The sequence below is a fragment of the Scyliorhinus torazame genome, chromosome 17 (assembly GCF_047496885.1).
Source record: "Scyliorhinus torazame isolate Kashiwa2021f chromosome 17, sScyTor2.1, whole genome shotgun sequence".
Classification (NCBI taxonomy): domain Eukaryota; kingdom Metazoa; phylum Chordata; class Chondrichthyes; order Carcharhiniformes; family Scyliorhinidae; genus Scyliorhinus; species Scyliorhinus torazame.
Genome location: NC_092723.1, coordinates 11,386,312 through 11,402,016, shown reverse-complemented (window position 1 = coordinate 11,402,016; position 15,705 = coordinate 11,386,312). Strand labels below are relative to the sequence as shown.

Sequence of the window (15,705 nt, the reverse complement as noted above, 5' to 3'; positions counted from 1 at the left end):
ACTGTAGTTGTGTTTATGAAGGAGCTGTAATGTCCATGCAATTTACAGCTTGAGCTTCCCAATGTCTACAACGAACAGTAAATCCAAAATGCGAAGCAACCAACATGTTTAAGAAATCTCCATCTATCAATGCCGCTCCTAATTGTTGGTAGTTGCATCCAGAATCCCATCACTAAGGTAACTGCACTTGAATAGGGTGCCATTAGGAGCTGTTTCTGACACGCATGAATGGTGCAAGTAGCAGTGCTATATTGAAAATCCTAGTGTGTAATCCCTAATAAACAGAAGGGTTCTTCTTCATAAACATAATCCGATCTTCAGTAAATCTCACAACAGTGAAATCCCAGGCCGAATTGGGGAAAGGCTTTTGACCAGACAGGAGGGAGTGGGAGGGGACCCTATTGCTCGTCTTTGATTAAGTCCAGAGTGGGAAGGTTCGGGAGCTGCCTTCCTGGATGCCAATTGAGGCCCCAAAATGGATATTAATGATGACTTAAGGGCCTCATTCTGCAGCTGCACATATTCAACCAACCACGCACTGGCCATACAGAGAAAATGATGAGCAAAACTTCATGGCTTGTTTGCAGCATACAGAGAGGTTGGGGATGGAGGGGTGGGGGCTCCCCTCATACAAAAGCACTCAGTCCCTGATCCAGGGACCAGGATTTCACCCTGAGCTGTGAAACAATAGTGGTTAGCACAGTTGCTTCACAGCTCCAGGGTCCCAGGTTCGATTCCCGGCTTGGGTGACTGCCTGTGCGGAGTCTGCACATTCTCCCCGTGTCTGCGTGGGTTTCCTCCGGGTGCTTCGGTTTCCTCCCACAGTCCAAAGATGTGCAGGTTAGGTGGATTGGCCGTAATAAATTACTCTTCGTGTCCAAAAACGTTGGGTGGGGTTATTGGGTTATGGGGGTAGGGTGCATGTGTGGGCTTGGGTAGGGTGCCCTTTCCAAGGGTCGGTGCAGGCTCGATGGGCCGAATGGCCTCCTTCTGCACTGTAAATTCTATGATATCTATGATCAAGGAGTGAGTGGGGAGGCCCAAATGAGCGCCACCCTCGTCCTTTCCTCCAAACCCCCACACTCTCTTCTTGCAGGTGACCTCCATCCCTCCCTCACTTATCATTCTCCGGGGATCCCATGATGACCTTGGTGATGACCCAAGCGTATTACTGGCAGCAATTCCAGCTCTAAACCTTGTTCTTTCACAGCCTATCAAGTGATGTCACAAATTTTTGATCCAACGGATAACATTTCCAAAAACAATACATAGCTTAAACTAACATTTGATACAACATTAAGCTCATTAACCTTTTACATTTTCAAAAATAATTTCCAGTCTGCCAATTGGGCCTTTTCTTTTATTTAATAGCTAACAATAATTGCCATCTGAAGTTTGCAACATAACTGCCTGCTGCTGACAATTTTATGTCTGGTCTCACCTGGCGAAATGGGGGCCTCCAGCGTTTCATCATGCAGATTCGCTTGACACTGCCCGTCTCCTAGCTGTTCCAGAAATGTCTTTGTTGTCTTACAGAAGCTCTGCAAGGACAGAGCCATATACTTCTCTCGAACAAACAGACTTTTGACAACACATTTAGCAGCATCCAGAAGGTCTGTGAAAGGGACCTACAATGAATAACAATATGTTTAGAAATAATGAGATGTATTATCTGTGAATGATGCACCCTTTGAGATTATGAATGGCTTACAGTCTCCGTTAAGAAACTACATATGAAGATGTATTTAAGAAAGTGAATGACTCAATACAGCTTCTTTGACTTCTCACATGTATATTTCTAAAAAGTTAGAGGGATACTTCATCATAATGCAGAATCCCGTTATCGTGGTACTCCCGGTTTTCTGAATTATTTTGCTTAAGACCTTGCTTTAATTATTGATATGATTAAGAGATTTCCTTGATCATCAGAGTTATCTGGTATTCTTAAAGTATTTTCTCGATTTTACATTTTCTTCTGTCACTTTTACCAGTTATAATTTCCTGAAGAAACAAACAGAAAACCTGCCCTTGAAAGCTGCCTCCAAGAGCCATATAAGGCACACTGCCATTTGTCCTTCAATTCGGTCTCCTCCTGGTGAGGGCAGGAATATGACCAACTATTATCTAGGGACCGGGTGGAAGTGAGGGCTTAGGTGAGTCGGTGCAGGCTCGATGGGCCGAATGGCTTCCTTCTGCACTGTATGTTCTATATTATAAAGGGTAGAATGTTGGGGCTCCAATGTGCAGGTTCTAGTAGGTTAGATAGAAGATAGGATAGAGTTTAGATAGGATATCTTTCTAATTCATCATGCCAATGATTTTACTCCTTTCCTCGTCATTAAGTGCCACACACTGGCAGAGGTTAGGCACGTTGTCCATAGCCTTTGTAACGGTATGCTCTAAACTAATCTCCAACATGCGATTCACTCTAGCTCACCATGAAACCCTTCCTTCTTCCATGCGGGAAACGCCAATTCCATCACCCTCCCAAACAGAGTCCATCCCACACTGGTGCTGGGATTCATGCACCCAGCTAATTGTTTTACCGCTTGGCGGGTACGACTACAAATCAATGTGACTGTCAGGCATTGGCACCAGCAGTTATTTTTTTTATTTTTAAAAAATAAATTTAAGAGTACCCAATTCATTTTTTCCAATTTAGGGGCAATTTAGCTTGTTCAATCCACCTACCTGCACATCTTTGGGTTGTGGGGGCGAAACCCACGCAAACACGGGGAGAATGTGCAAACTCCACACGGACAGTGACCCAGAGCCGGGATCGAACCTGGGACCTCGGCGTCGTGAGACTGCCCTGCAGCCACCGTGCTGCCCTGCACCAGCAGCTATGTGTGCTTGATGATAAACCTCAACCTACAGAAGCAACTGAATTTATGTTAGATTGAGTAATAGGGTGTCCAGTTATGAAATATCTTCAAGTATCCACATCCATTGCAATTTGAAAGTCAGCAATTATACCAGGCAGTGCTAATGAATGGTAGGCCACAGGGTGACATCCATGCCTTACACAAAGAGTTACCAATTTCTGGTAGCCTGTGAAGGAGAAGTATAAATGGAGGGAGGCAACCCACCCTGTCCTCTGCATGTATAGTGAGGGGAGAGCATTGAAGAACAAGGGAGGAATACCTCATTTAAAACACAGCTGTTGACCATTTGAAAACTCCTCTTATTAAAGGTTTGTGAAGAATTAAAAGCAAACCGTCTAATAAAAAAAGTAGCATGTGACAAACTTTGCACAATAAACATTTTAACACACTGAATGGACAATCAAGAGCACCATCAAGTGTGTCTATTCCATAAGCTATTCCCATCCATCTCCCAAATACCATACATCAGTCCTTAAAGTTCGGCCATACCCCACATTTCTCCTCTCCAGATATACGAACTCGCTGGAATTCCTGAACCATATCGTTCTCCTGCTCTTCTGGATACTCCTCTGCTGTGGCATCAATTTGGTCCTTGTAGTATCTAAGGAAAACGTCCAAAAGGCAGGCCATAAAACATATTGTTTGCATTAAGTGTCTGGCTGGAACACTTGAATTCACTGCAAGGTTACACCTTGAATTATTTGCATTTCTCAGAGAAGATTCTTTGTAAAACATCATAAAACTAATGCAAATTACAATACCTATACAAATTCCAATCTGGATATCAGCGTGGCAAAACTAATAATGGACCCAATGCAACATTTGCTTGCTCTCAAAAAGAGCTGTTAATTGTTTAAACTGGAAGTGTCAGTGTCAAAAGTTAAGGATCATAATTTTCACAAAGAACATCTCATCAATTTCATATTCCCAACGATTTTTATAAAAAAAAACCTTTCAAACCACCACTTCACACTGCGTGCATCTTGGGTTACCTGGCTGAAATATCCTCACATCGGGAATTAACTGCTGTGGAGTTTCCCAAATGGCAGGTGGTACACAGAATTACTACAGCTCAGAGTTACTAAAGCCCTATGTCTAAAGCCCTGAAGCCCTAGTTACTAAAGCCCTAACCCCATAAAGGTCGATGGTGGTGATTATATTCCACTAGTTTCTTCCCACCATATTCACCTCTTCACTTCCTGCCTCGTCTACCTCTTTTCTTACCCTCCTCCTTCATGAATGCATCAAGCCCACCTTTAAAAACAGTCGATGCTATCTGCCTCAACCGCTCCAGGTGACAGGGAGTTCCATGTTCTTACTACTCTCTATATAAAAGGAAATCCTTCCAATGTCTAAATTTACAGTACCAATTAGTGGCTATCTTATATTTATGCTCCCCTGTTATGGACTATACCAAGTGGAGACAGTTTCACCCTTTCAAACGCCTTCAAAATGTTGAAGGACTCGATAAAACCTCTCCTCTTAGTATTTTAAAAAAGAGTGGCAGCCTGCTCTATCTTTCTTTTTAAATTCAGAGTGCCCAATTATTTTTTTCCCCCAATTAAGGGGCAATTTAATGTGGCCAATCCACCTACCCTACACATCTTTGGGTTGTGGGGGTGAAAGCCAACCCACTCAGAGATAGGTGATAGGGAGAATGTGCAAACTCCACACGGACAGTGACCCGGGGCCATGATCGAACCCGGGTCCTCAGTGCCCTGAGGCAGCAGTGCTAACCACTGCGCCAATGTGCCGCCCCGAGCCTGCTCAACCTTTCCCAAACTTCGCTGTGTCTATTTTATCTGATTAAAAGTTTCACTTTTTCATTCAACCATGATCTAATTAAGAAGCAGAATAGGTAAGAGGGGTTTGAATTGTCCCGACTCCTTCCCTATTCTAAAACTTAGCTTCTCAGAATGGGTAGATCTCCCAGCTATGTCCTGATTAATCAGTACCTCAGAAAATCCAGCACAGCTGTTCAGGTCTGATTACCGCACAGATCCAGCTGTGACTAATTGCTGTCTGAGCTCATCTTCAAACCTGAAGAATTTCTTTACACCGCCAGACTAGAAGAGTGAAAAGCTGCTTTTGGTCTCACTCTCTCTCGTACAATGAGTTTTGTCTCTGTGGCACATTACTTTTACAATGCAGAGCTGAACAAAATTAAGACTGAACTCCAAGATACCACAATACAGGCAAGCGTTTGCTATAATTATTTCTCAAGTCCTAAGCTACATATTTGAAGGACAGAGCTGAAGACCATGTCAAAATTCAAAGCACAGTATGCAAAAAATACTTTGAACGTGAGAAAAAGATTGGGCAAAGCAAAAAGCAAAATCCAAGACAGTGTCTTGATGGTTATTGAAAACAAAGTCACTTAAAAAAATATGTTTTAATTGTATCTGTCCCTGAAGACCTCTGTTAAATGAGAAACAGATCCTGATTAGGTCAGTGGTATAGACACGGTGCTCACTGATCAGTCTGGTTGGTCACATAAGAGCACAAATAATCCGCTTGTCAAAACCTGTAAAAGGGCAGAAAGGAATCAGAAAGTATCCACGACAATTCTGCAGACAGACGACTGGTACCACGCGGAAGCACTCCAAGACTCACTGTAGATCTGTAGCGCTGTCAATTTTCATGAAGTCCTGTTTGGCTCGGAGTAAAATTTCTGGTTCTAGTCTGAGAACGGCAGGCAGAAGCAAGGCAAAGATACAGGGAGAGAAAGGGGAAATGGAATAAGAGAGAGAGAGAGAGAAAAAAAACAAGCCAGTTAATCCAGATATTAGGAAACATATTTTCTAAGTGCAGTTCATAATCTGTGCCGAAATACAAAGTCTTGACTCCTCCCCCACCCCCTCCACCAAACGGCCACAAACCTTTTTAAGTTTGCACGCTCAGTATTTCTAGAGTAATTGAACAACTGTTCTAATCATTTTAGTTGTTTGCGCCGGCCGCAATACAGATTAAAATGGTTGGTGACACATGGGGGAAGCTTTTCATCATAGACAAATATATATATATACACTATATATATATATATATATATATATAAAAAAATAAATATACACTTTTTCTCAATTCTTAAACAGTATGACCAAGTCCTAAACTTTGTCAGCCATACAAAGGAACAAGTGATCAAAATACAATTTTAAACACAAGCGGAATCATCAATTCCAGGTCACTCCTTACCAATACTGTGAAAGCACAACCATTGCAGTGAAAACACTGGGGAGCCTTGCAACAGGAACGCATTGGATCAAGGAGCTCAACATGAACACAACTGGCAAGAAAACCCTGGTTCGAAATATAAACCTAAGCATGAAGTTCTGTTAAAATAGGAACCTGTATAGTTTAGACTTCATTGCACACTGTTAAAATATAACAGAAAATATAAATATAGCAGAAAATACTGGACCACCTCAGCAGGTCTGAGAACATGAGTGCAGAGAAAAGGGAGCTAACATTTCGAGTCTGGATGATTCTGTCAAAGCTGGAGAGAATTGGAAATGGAGTCAGATTTATACTGTAGTGGGAGGGGGGCGTGGTGCGGTGTGGCTGGAAGGGGGGGGGGATTGACAAAAATAGAAGACAAAAGGAACGTAAATAGGGGTGATTAAGGCTAAGTAGGGTGCTGATCGTGGCACATAAAGAGATTAGAATGTGTGAATGGCAGAACAAAGTTGAGCAGTGTGTTAAAGGGCAACTTGGAACAGTTGGCTCAAGTAGAGTGGGGGAGGGGAACAATGGTGAGGGGAAAAATGATCAGTGGAAGAAATTAAAATTAAAATAAATTGACAGAAATAAAAATAGGGTGAAGGTGGAGGAGAGAGTTCATAGTCGGAAGTTGTTGAACTCGATGTTAAGTCTGGAAGGCTGTAACGTGCCTAATTGAAAGATGAGATGCTGTTCCTCCAGTTTGCGCCAGGCTTCACTGGAACATTGCAGCAGGCCAAGGACGGACATGTGGACATAGGGCAGGATGGCGAGTTGAAATGGCAGTGACAGGAAGGTCTGGATCCTGCTTGCAGATGAACCAGAGGTGTTCTGCAAAGCAATCACCCAGTCTGCATTTAGTCTTTCCAATATAGAATAGACCGCACTGGGAGCAGTGAATGCAAAAGACCAGATTGAAGGAGGTGCACGCGAAGCGCTGCTTCACTTGAAAAGTGTGTTTAGGGCCTGAGGTAGTGAGCAGGGAGGAGGTAAAGGGGCAGGTGTTACATCTTCTGCAATTGCATGGGATGGTGCCGTGGGAAGAGGGTGAGATAATGGGGGTGATAAATGAATGGACCAGAGTATCCCAGAGGGAACAGTCCCTGCGAAATGCTGACACGGGGAGTGAGGGGAAGATGTGTTTGGTGGTGGAATTGTGCTGGAGTTGGAAGAACTGGCGGAGGATGATTCTTTGAATGCTGAGACTGGTGGGATGAAAAGTGAGGACCAGGGGGACCCTATCCTGGTTCTGGGAGGGAGGAGAGGGGGTGAGAGCAGAGGATGGGTCGGACACAGTTGAGAGCCCCGTCGACCACAGTGGGTGAGAAAGCGCGATTAAGGAAGAATGAAGACATGTCGCAGCACTGTTTTGGAAAGTGGCATCATCGGAACAGGTGCGACGGAGGCGAAGGAACTGGGAGAATGGGATGTAGTCCTTACAGGATGTGGGGTGTGAAGAGCAATGGGAGTCAGTGGGCTTGTAATGGATACTAGTGGAGAGTCCATCCCCAGAAATTGAAATAGAAAGGTCAAGGAAGGGTAGTGAATTGACAGAGATGGATCATATGAAGGTGATAGAGGGGTGGGAATTGGAAGAAAAATTAATACTTTTCCAGGTCCAGACGGGAACATGAAGTGGCACCGAAACAGTTGTCAATATACCGATAAAAGTTGGGGATGGTGCCAGAGTAGGATTGGAACAAGGAATGTTCCACATATCCCATAAAGAGACAGGCAAAACCAGGACCCATGCGAGTACTCATAGTCATACCTTTGGCTTAGAGGAAATGAGAATTGTTGAAGGAGAAATTGTTGAGTGAGAGGACAAGTTCAGCCAGACGGATGAGAGTGGTGATGGATGGGGATTGTTCAGGCCTCTGTTCGAGGAAGAAGCGGAGAGCTCTCAGGTCATCCCGGTGGGGAATGGAGGTATCGAGGGATTGGACATCCATGGTAAAGAGGAGGCGGTTAGGGCCGGGGAACTGGAAGTTGTTGATGTGATACAGGGCATCAGAGGAATCACGGATGCCGGCTGGAAGGGACTGGACAAGAGGAGAGAATATGGAGTCAAGATATGAAATGAATTTGGTGGGGCAGGAATAGGCTCACTCAATGGGCCTACCAGGGCAGTCCTGTGTGTGGATTTTGGGGAGGAGGTAGAGGCGGGCTGTCCAGGGTTGAGAAATTAGGAGGTTGGAGGCTGTGCAATGAAGATCTCCAGAGGAGATGGAGTCCGTGACAGTCCTGGGAACAATGGCTTGATGCTCAGTGGTGGGGTCATGGCCCAGGAGGAGGTAGGAGGAAGTGTCTGAGAGTTGGTGTTCAGCCTCTGTGATGTAGAGGTCAGTACGCCAGACAACAATCTGGCCAGGGTTGGATCTGAGAGAGCGGAGTGCAGCCAGTACAGAAGGCTGCAGATTAGAGTGGGTGAGAGGAGCAGAGAAATTAAATGTTAAAATGTTGCCAGTCGGTGTCACGCATTTAGAGCTTACTTCTAGAACCAACATAGTACTGGCCATATGCATTAAGCCTAAGTAGTCAGAGGAAAACAATACCCAAGTTACAAATAATAGGGTCACGAATGACGGTTCCATAAAGATTGTGTTATGGGTAATGGCCAGGAAGCTTTTGGATAAATTCTCAAATGACACAAAGATCAATGCCTTTTCTGAACCCTTCATAAGCGGGGCCTTTACTTCAATCCTTTCCCAACATATGTTCTCCAATACCAAAACAGCTGCTCACTATAATTTCTCCATGCCAACATCATTTATGCTGTTTTATAGCACAGCAAAACAAGAACATTGGCATTGTCAGTTTCGTCTTCGGGACATAGCATCATGACATTTCTGAGCAACGGGCAGTCCTGAGACTTGAATCCATAGCTCAGCCAGGAAAACTCTATAACTTAGCAATACGGGGCCACCTGAAGGAGGTCACCAAAAAAAGAAATCAAAAGTTTCTACAGTGCTGTGGATTGAGTTCCACTCATAAATGGCATTTTATTAGAAAAGGGAGCCGGAAACATGAATTAAACAAACAAAGTGTATGTAGAAATGGTACAGGTATAGAGAAGAACCTGACTCCTCCCAATCACAAGTTTTCTTATTCTTTGCCCAAGGCATGTTTTCAACACTCCAGGGAAACACATTTTTTATTTAAAAAATTATTTGGAGTTTAATTTTGTTACACTTGTTGTAGCCAATGTATACCATTTTACTGAATGTGCATCTGATAAGAAGCAAGTAGGATCAGTAACAGTAAAAAAAAAATCAAGTTCCTTTCAACACACATCAGCTTGCGCAATAAATATGTGAACAGCAAACACGATGTTTATTTTCAGTGCTCTCAGCTGGATCACATTCCCAGTAAAACTCCACACAGTTTATCAGACTGTGAACTTTTCAACTAGTGTCCCCTCGCTGCAGAGTGCACAAAACCTACCACAATCAGTTAGCGCTTTTCATCAGAAAAGTCCAAGGGATTAAACAAATAAACCGGCTTGCTATTTGTCAATGTGATAAGATAGGATTTGGTCAGCTTTTTCGCTTCCATTGAGCATTAGTATCTAATAATATTATTAATAATAGTAATCACTTATTGTCACAAGTAGGCTTCAATGAAGTTACTGTGAAAAGCCCCTAGTCGCCACATTCCGGCGCCTGTTCGGGGAGGCCGGTACGGGAATTGAACCCGCGCTGCTGGCCTTGTTCTGCATTACAAGCCAGCTGTTTAACCCACTGTGCTAATCCAGCCCCTGTAGTATCTGACTGATAATGGTGTATTTCACGTTCAAAATTAATGGCCATTACTGAAACGGGAACTTTAAAAAAAAATCCCACAATAGTTCTTTGATCTTTATTGAGAGGGAATATGTTACTCGGATCCAAGTCAGTTGGTTTTTAAATTGACCTTATTGACTTGTTCAGTCTCACAGCTCTTCTCGCATACGACGCGTGCCCAGCTATCCTCTATTTATATGTGCTCAAATACATATTAATACCCATCACATATTGCTCTTACCCGTAACAATGTAATTGACAATAACAGAGCTTAACAAGGCAAGTGACAAGACATAAACAGTATGTGGAAATCAAATGAAAAATCTGAGTAATTAAAATGATCCATTAAGTGAAAAACAAAAGCCAGAATTAATTAGCAGGGCTGTGCCAATTAACTAACTGGTATAAAAGAATAATTATCAATAGGTGTCGAGCAAACTGGTATTGGATTTTGTGCATACTTCATTCAATTCTTTAGCTCCTAATCCATTAAGACTTGAGCAGTCATAGAGCAGACAAGGGCACAGTGCAACATTCCTTTATTGTTGATCCATAAACGATTGAAACTATTCGCTAGTTGGCACAAACTACAAAATAAATAACTATAACACTCTTGCTGCTTTCGTTATCTGATGGAACAAACTTTTGTTTTCCTAAAATCCTGAAATCTCGAGTTTGTGCAGCAATTCAGCTTACCTCACATCCTGGCTGATCTGTCGTTCCAAACGTTGCCGTCTCTCCTCCAGCTGTTCAATGGGACTCTCCTCTGGAAATTCATAAGGAGCAGTCCTCATGTCACTCTCTGTCAGAGATCGGGTGAACAGCTCCTAAAGTAATAAATAAGGAACAAGGACAAATAAAAAAGAAATGTCTGATGCTTTAAGAGACGCATGTGAAATTAGCAGGATAATAATTATTTACAAAGAATATGAATAATTTTGGAGGGGTGCGGATATGGGCTCATACTGCGCACACATCAAAAAGGTCATAGAATAGACCCCAGGACGTTGATAATGGGGGATTCAGCGATGATAATATCATTGAATGTCAAGGGATGATAGTTAGATCCTCTCTTGTTGGAGATGGTCATTGCCTGGTATGTGTGGTGCAAATGTTACTTCTACTTGTCAGCCCAAGCCTAGATATTGTCCAGGCCTTACTGCATTTGGACATGGATGCTTCAGTTTCTGAGGAGTCGCAAATGGGGCTAAACAGTATGCAGTCATCTGCAAACATCCCCACTTCTGACCTTAGGATGGCCCTTAGGATGGAAGGGAGGTCATTGATGAAGCAGCTGAAAATGGTTGGGCCTAGGACACTACCCTGAGGAACTTCTGCAGTGATGTCCCAGAGCGGAGACGATTGACTTCCAACCATCACAACCATCTTCCTTTTGCCAGGTATGACTCCAATAGTGGAGCGTTTTTCCCAATCCTACTGGCTTCAGTTTTGCTAGGGTTCCTTGATAGCAAGGGCAGTCACTCTCGCCTCATCTCTAGCATTCAGCTCTTTTGTCCATGGTTGAACCAAGGCTGTAATGAGATCAGGACATGAGTGACCCTGGCGTAACCTAGAGTACATTCTGCACTCTTGCCACCCTCAATGCTTCCTCCAAGTGGTGCACAATATGGAGGAGCACTGATTCATCAGCAGGGGGATTACAGTACGTGATAATCAGCAGGAGGTTTCCTTGTCCATGTTTAAGATGGTGCCGTGTTTCATGGGGTCCAGAGTCGATGTTGAGGACTCCCAGGGCATCTCCCTCCCTCCCGTATAGCACTGTGCCACCACCTCTGCTGGGTCTGTCCTGCTGGTGAGGCAGGACATACCCAAGAACAGCGATGGTATTGTCTGGGACATTATCTGTAAGGTCGAGCTGAGGGGTGGAGCTGGATGTTGCCTGTGTCCAATGCTACATGTGAGGTTAAAGAGAACACATGAGGTAACAGCTATAAAGGACTTGTGAAGGACAAAGGAATGTCGATCCTGCAGGCTAGGCAGAACCCTGAATGAAGGGAACCAAAGTGAGTGAGGGAGGTAAAACACCGAGGTGAAAACTTCAAAGACTTGAGATGGCAACGAGTTATGAGATGGGACAGTTACTGGGAAATTTTGCGGAGAAGGCAGAGGGTGGCAGTTTTGAAGTTGAAAGGACACAGACTGAAGGCAGAAAAGCATTCTGTATGCCATAAAGCATTAGGCTGAAAGGGAGGGGGGAGGAAAGCTGGACCACCCCAACCTGTGATGCTCCACGTAGGCATGGGGTGTAACAAAACACTGCATTTGTGCAGTTACTGATCTGCTCCTGCAGGAACAGTCTGACATTGACAGAAGTGGGGTCTTTCAGATAGATATTAAAGGAGGTCTTGTCGCCTTATTCAGATGTGTGGGCAACATCCCATAAGGGCGGCTCGGTAGAACAGTGGTTAGCACTGTTGCTTCACAGCTCCCGGGTCCTAGGTTCGATTCCCGGCTTGGGGCACTGTCTGTGCGGAGTCTGCACGTTCCCGCCGTGTCTGCGTGGGTTTCCTCTGGGTGCTCCGGTTTCCTCCCATAGTCCAAAGACGTGCAAGGTTAGGTGGATTGGCCATGCTATATTGCCCATAGTGTCTAAAAAGGTCAGGTGGGATTACGGGGATGGGGTGAAGGTGTGGGCTTAAGTGGGGTGCTCTTTCCAGGGGCCGGTGAAGAGTCGATGGGCCGAATGGCCTCCTTCCGCACTGTAAATTCTATGATCTATGATCCCTGGTATGGTTTACAGGCAGCGCGTTCTCTTAATGGCTACAGGCCATCATTCTTCTCTCAAAATAACAATCAAAAAGCACAAGTTTGTTCATTTTTCTTCTTTGCTATTCTCAAATTGGCTCCTGCATTGGTTGAAGTGACTCTACATCAAAAACTAATTAATTAAATGTAAACACAACCAGCAAAGCACACCTTCACCAACAAAACCCATCTCTTATGATTCCAGCCACAGATTTAGATTTGCCACGTGTACTGAGGTACAGAGAAAAGTATTGTTCTGCATGAAGTCCAGGCAGATTGTTCCACACATGAAAACATTGGATATATGATAAATGTAAACAAAGAAGTGAAGAGAGCACTCAGTACAGTGCATACATCTGCCATCCTCAGTCAACTTATTACAATTACAACTCTTGAGGTTTTTCAACTAGGCCTGCCTGATTCCTGGCCTGCCTGATTGCTGCTCTGTAACTAACAAGCTGCTCTGTAACTAACAAGGTGAAAAAAAAAATCCGAAGAGCTTCCATCTCAGTGAAGAGATTTCACATCCAACAATCTGCTCTGAAAACTCTGCTCGCATTTTGGCAGTGTTGACAAATTCCCCTACAGTAGCTGAGACAATTCGCAACATTCTATATTTTTAAAATCATCTTTATTGTCACAAGTAGGCTTACATTAACACTGCAATGAAGTCACTGTGAAAAGTCCCGAGTTGCCACATTCCAGCACCTATTTGGGTACACAGAGGGAGAATTCAGAATGTCCAAATTACCTAACAAGCACGTCTTTCAGGACTTGTGGGAGGAAAGTGGAGCGGAGGAAACCCACGCAGACACGGGGATAACGTGCAGACTCCACACAGATAGTGACCCAAGCCGGGAATCAAACCTGGGAGCCTGGCGCTGTGAAGCAACAGTGCTACCCACTGTATTACCGTGCTGCCTGTATCCAAGAACGTTAATGGTCCTTTAAAAAGATTCCAGGATCAAGGATCCACGAACAACAGGCAGCACAATGATTAGCACAGTTGCTTCAAAGCTCCAGGCTCCCAGGTTCGATTCCCGGCTTGGGTCATTGTCTGTGCGGAGTCTGCACGTTCTCCCAGTGTCTGTGTGGGTTTCCTCTGGGTGCTCCGGTTCCCTCCCACAGTCCAAAGACGTGCAGGTTAGGTGGATTGGCCATGCTAATTTGCCCAGTGTCCAAAAAGGTTAGGTGGGGTTACTGGGGTACGGGGATAAGTTGGAAGTGTGGGCTTAAATGGGGTGCTGTTTCCAAGGGCTGGTGCAGACTCGATGGGCCGAATGGCCTCCTTCTGCATTGTAAAGCCTATGATTCTATTATATGCATTTTTTACCAAAAACAAGTTAGTTTCTCCTTGGTACATACATTTGATCAAAACTTGACGAACAATGTATCCATTATTTTTTTTAATAAATTGTTTACAGAAAGATTAGGTGAAAGCATTTCCGCTGACCACCTTCAATGGTGGAGGAAAAGACAGCCTGTAACAAAATCAGAGAGGTTTCGGTTGCTGAAAGGTATCACTCACCTCTGCGATCTCCTTGTACTTTCCATCCATGGATGTGGGGAGCTGGATAGGAAAAGATTTGAGAGAGAGTGGGGTTCCCGGAAGTGACTGAGAGCAATGAATTTGCTTCAGGGTCCCTGTCTTGCTGCACACATCTGTGTAAGCAAATAAAGAAATTTCGATCAAAGGTTTGCAGTAGTGACTCACCTCAAAATAAAAGAAATTAATAGGGTATAATTAGAATGAAATATGAATAAAATACAATACAGCTGATCATTTATTCATCACATTCAAATTGTCCAGGTTACCATTTCCTTTAGCAGAGTTAATGTGGAATCACAAATTTTATTGACTTCAAAATAGCCTTCAATATAAAATTTCATGTCGGCAGATGATGAGCAATTATCACGAACAGGTGCTTTTGGATAAAGTGGTGCATCTTTCAACATTGTCCACTCTATCCTCCGAATCAAATCACTGCGGATTCAAATCCCACAGGATTTGAGCACAAAAATCTAAGCCGACATTCCCAGTGCAGTACTGAGGGAGTGACACACTGTCGGAGGTGCCAACTTCTGAATGAGATGATAAACAGAGGCCCTATTTGCCCTCTCAAAAGATCTTGTGGCATTATTTTGAAAAAGAGCAGGCGAGTTATCCGTGTTATCTTATGTTTATCCCTCAATCAACACCATCATCACACTAGTTTGTGGGAGCTTGCTGTGCACAAAGTGATTGCATTTTATTACAAAAGTGTCTACACTTCTTTGTCTGCAAAGCACTTTGTGCCCAGTGGTCATGAAAAGCATGATGTAAATACTAGTCTTTCTTTTGGATATGAAGTTTGAAAAGATTTGTGTAGTATCAAGTATTCAAAACGTTTTTGCATGTGCGGCCTCTGACCCGGATGTGCAGGGGGCCGTATCGGCAGCTAGAGCTGCAAACTCTACGACGGCTCCCTGCTAGCTCCCAGCAAAACGGTGAATTTGTGGCCTTTTGAGGCCAGTTTTCCTGGCGTAAAAGACCACAGTTTTCACGACGGCGTGGGGACTTAGTCCCCAAAACGGAGAACCCAGTCCCATATTCTGCCCGGCGACGGGCTGTGATTGGGTCCTACCCACGTGGGATGGTTTTCAGAGAACCCAGGGACAGTCGGATCCTGGACGTTGAGAGGAGAAGCTGAGAGCTGCTGTCTGTCTCGCTCTCCCTTTCTCCAGAAATGCTGTCTAGCTGCTAATCTCTGAACCTGCAGTGAGGCCATTGAGACCTGGATGAATCTACAGTGAGAACCATTTCAGACTGGAAGCAAAAACCTCCCAACTGAAGGCCTAGACTGAAGAAAGGTGTGCTGGAAAGCATCCATCGCTAACAGAGAAATTCAGCCTTTTTATTTTTCTTCACACCCCTTTCACCTCTGTATTTGTCTGTCTTGTGTGGGGTGAGGGCTAGTTAAAGACGAATTGGATAGTTAGGAATTGGATAATTAATTATTTAGGATTAGTTAACCAGTTGTATTTGCTGTCTATTTACTTATCGTTATGGTTATTAA

At 43.9% G+C, this 15,705-nt stretch overlaps 1 protein-coding gene across 3 annotated transcripts in view; it reads right to left on the bottom strand.

The window, feature by feature from the left end:
- The window catches only part of LOC140393712 (AMP deaminase 2-like), a 160,999-nt gene that overhangs the window by 57,980 nt on the left and 87,314 nt on the right, over positions 1-15,705 (bottom strand). For all 3 annotated transcript variants that reach the window (XM_072480025.1, XM_072480023.1, XM_072480026.1), the window contains exons 2-6: positions 14,178-14,311; positions 10,580-10,710; positions 5,499-5,567; positions 3,375-3,486; positions 1,442-1,628 (exon numbers count right to left, since the gene is read on the bottom strand). In XM_072480025.1, coding sequence (XP_072336126.1) covers positions 1,442-1,628; positions 3,375-3,486; positions 5,499-5,567; positions 10,580-10,710; positions 14,178-14,311 — 633 coding nt within the window. The remainder of the gene's footprint in view (positions 1-1,441; positions 1,629-3,374; positions 3,487-5,498; positions 5,568-10,579; positions 10,711-14,177; positions 14,312-15,705) is intronic.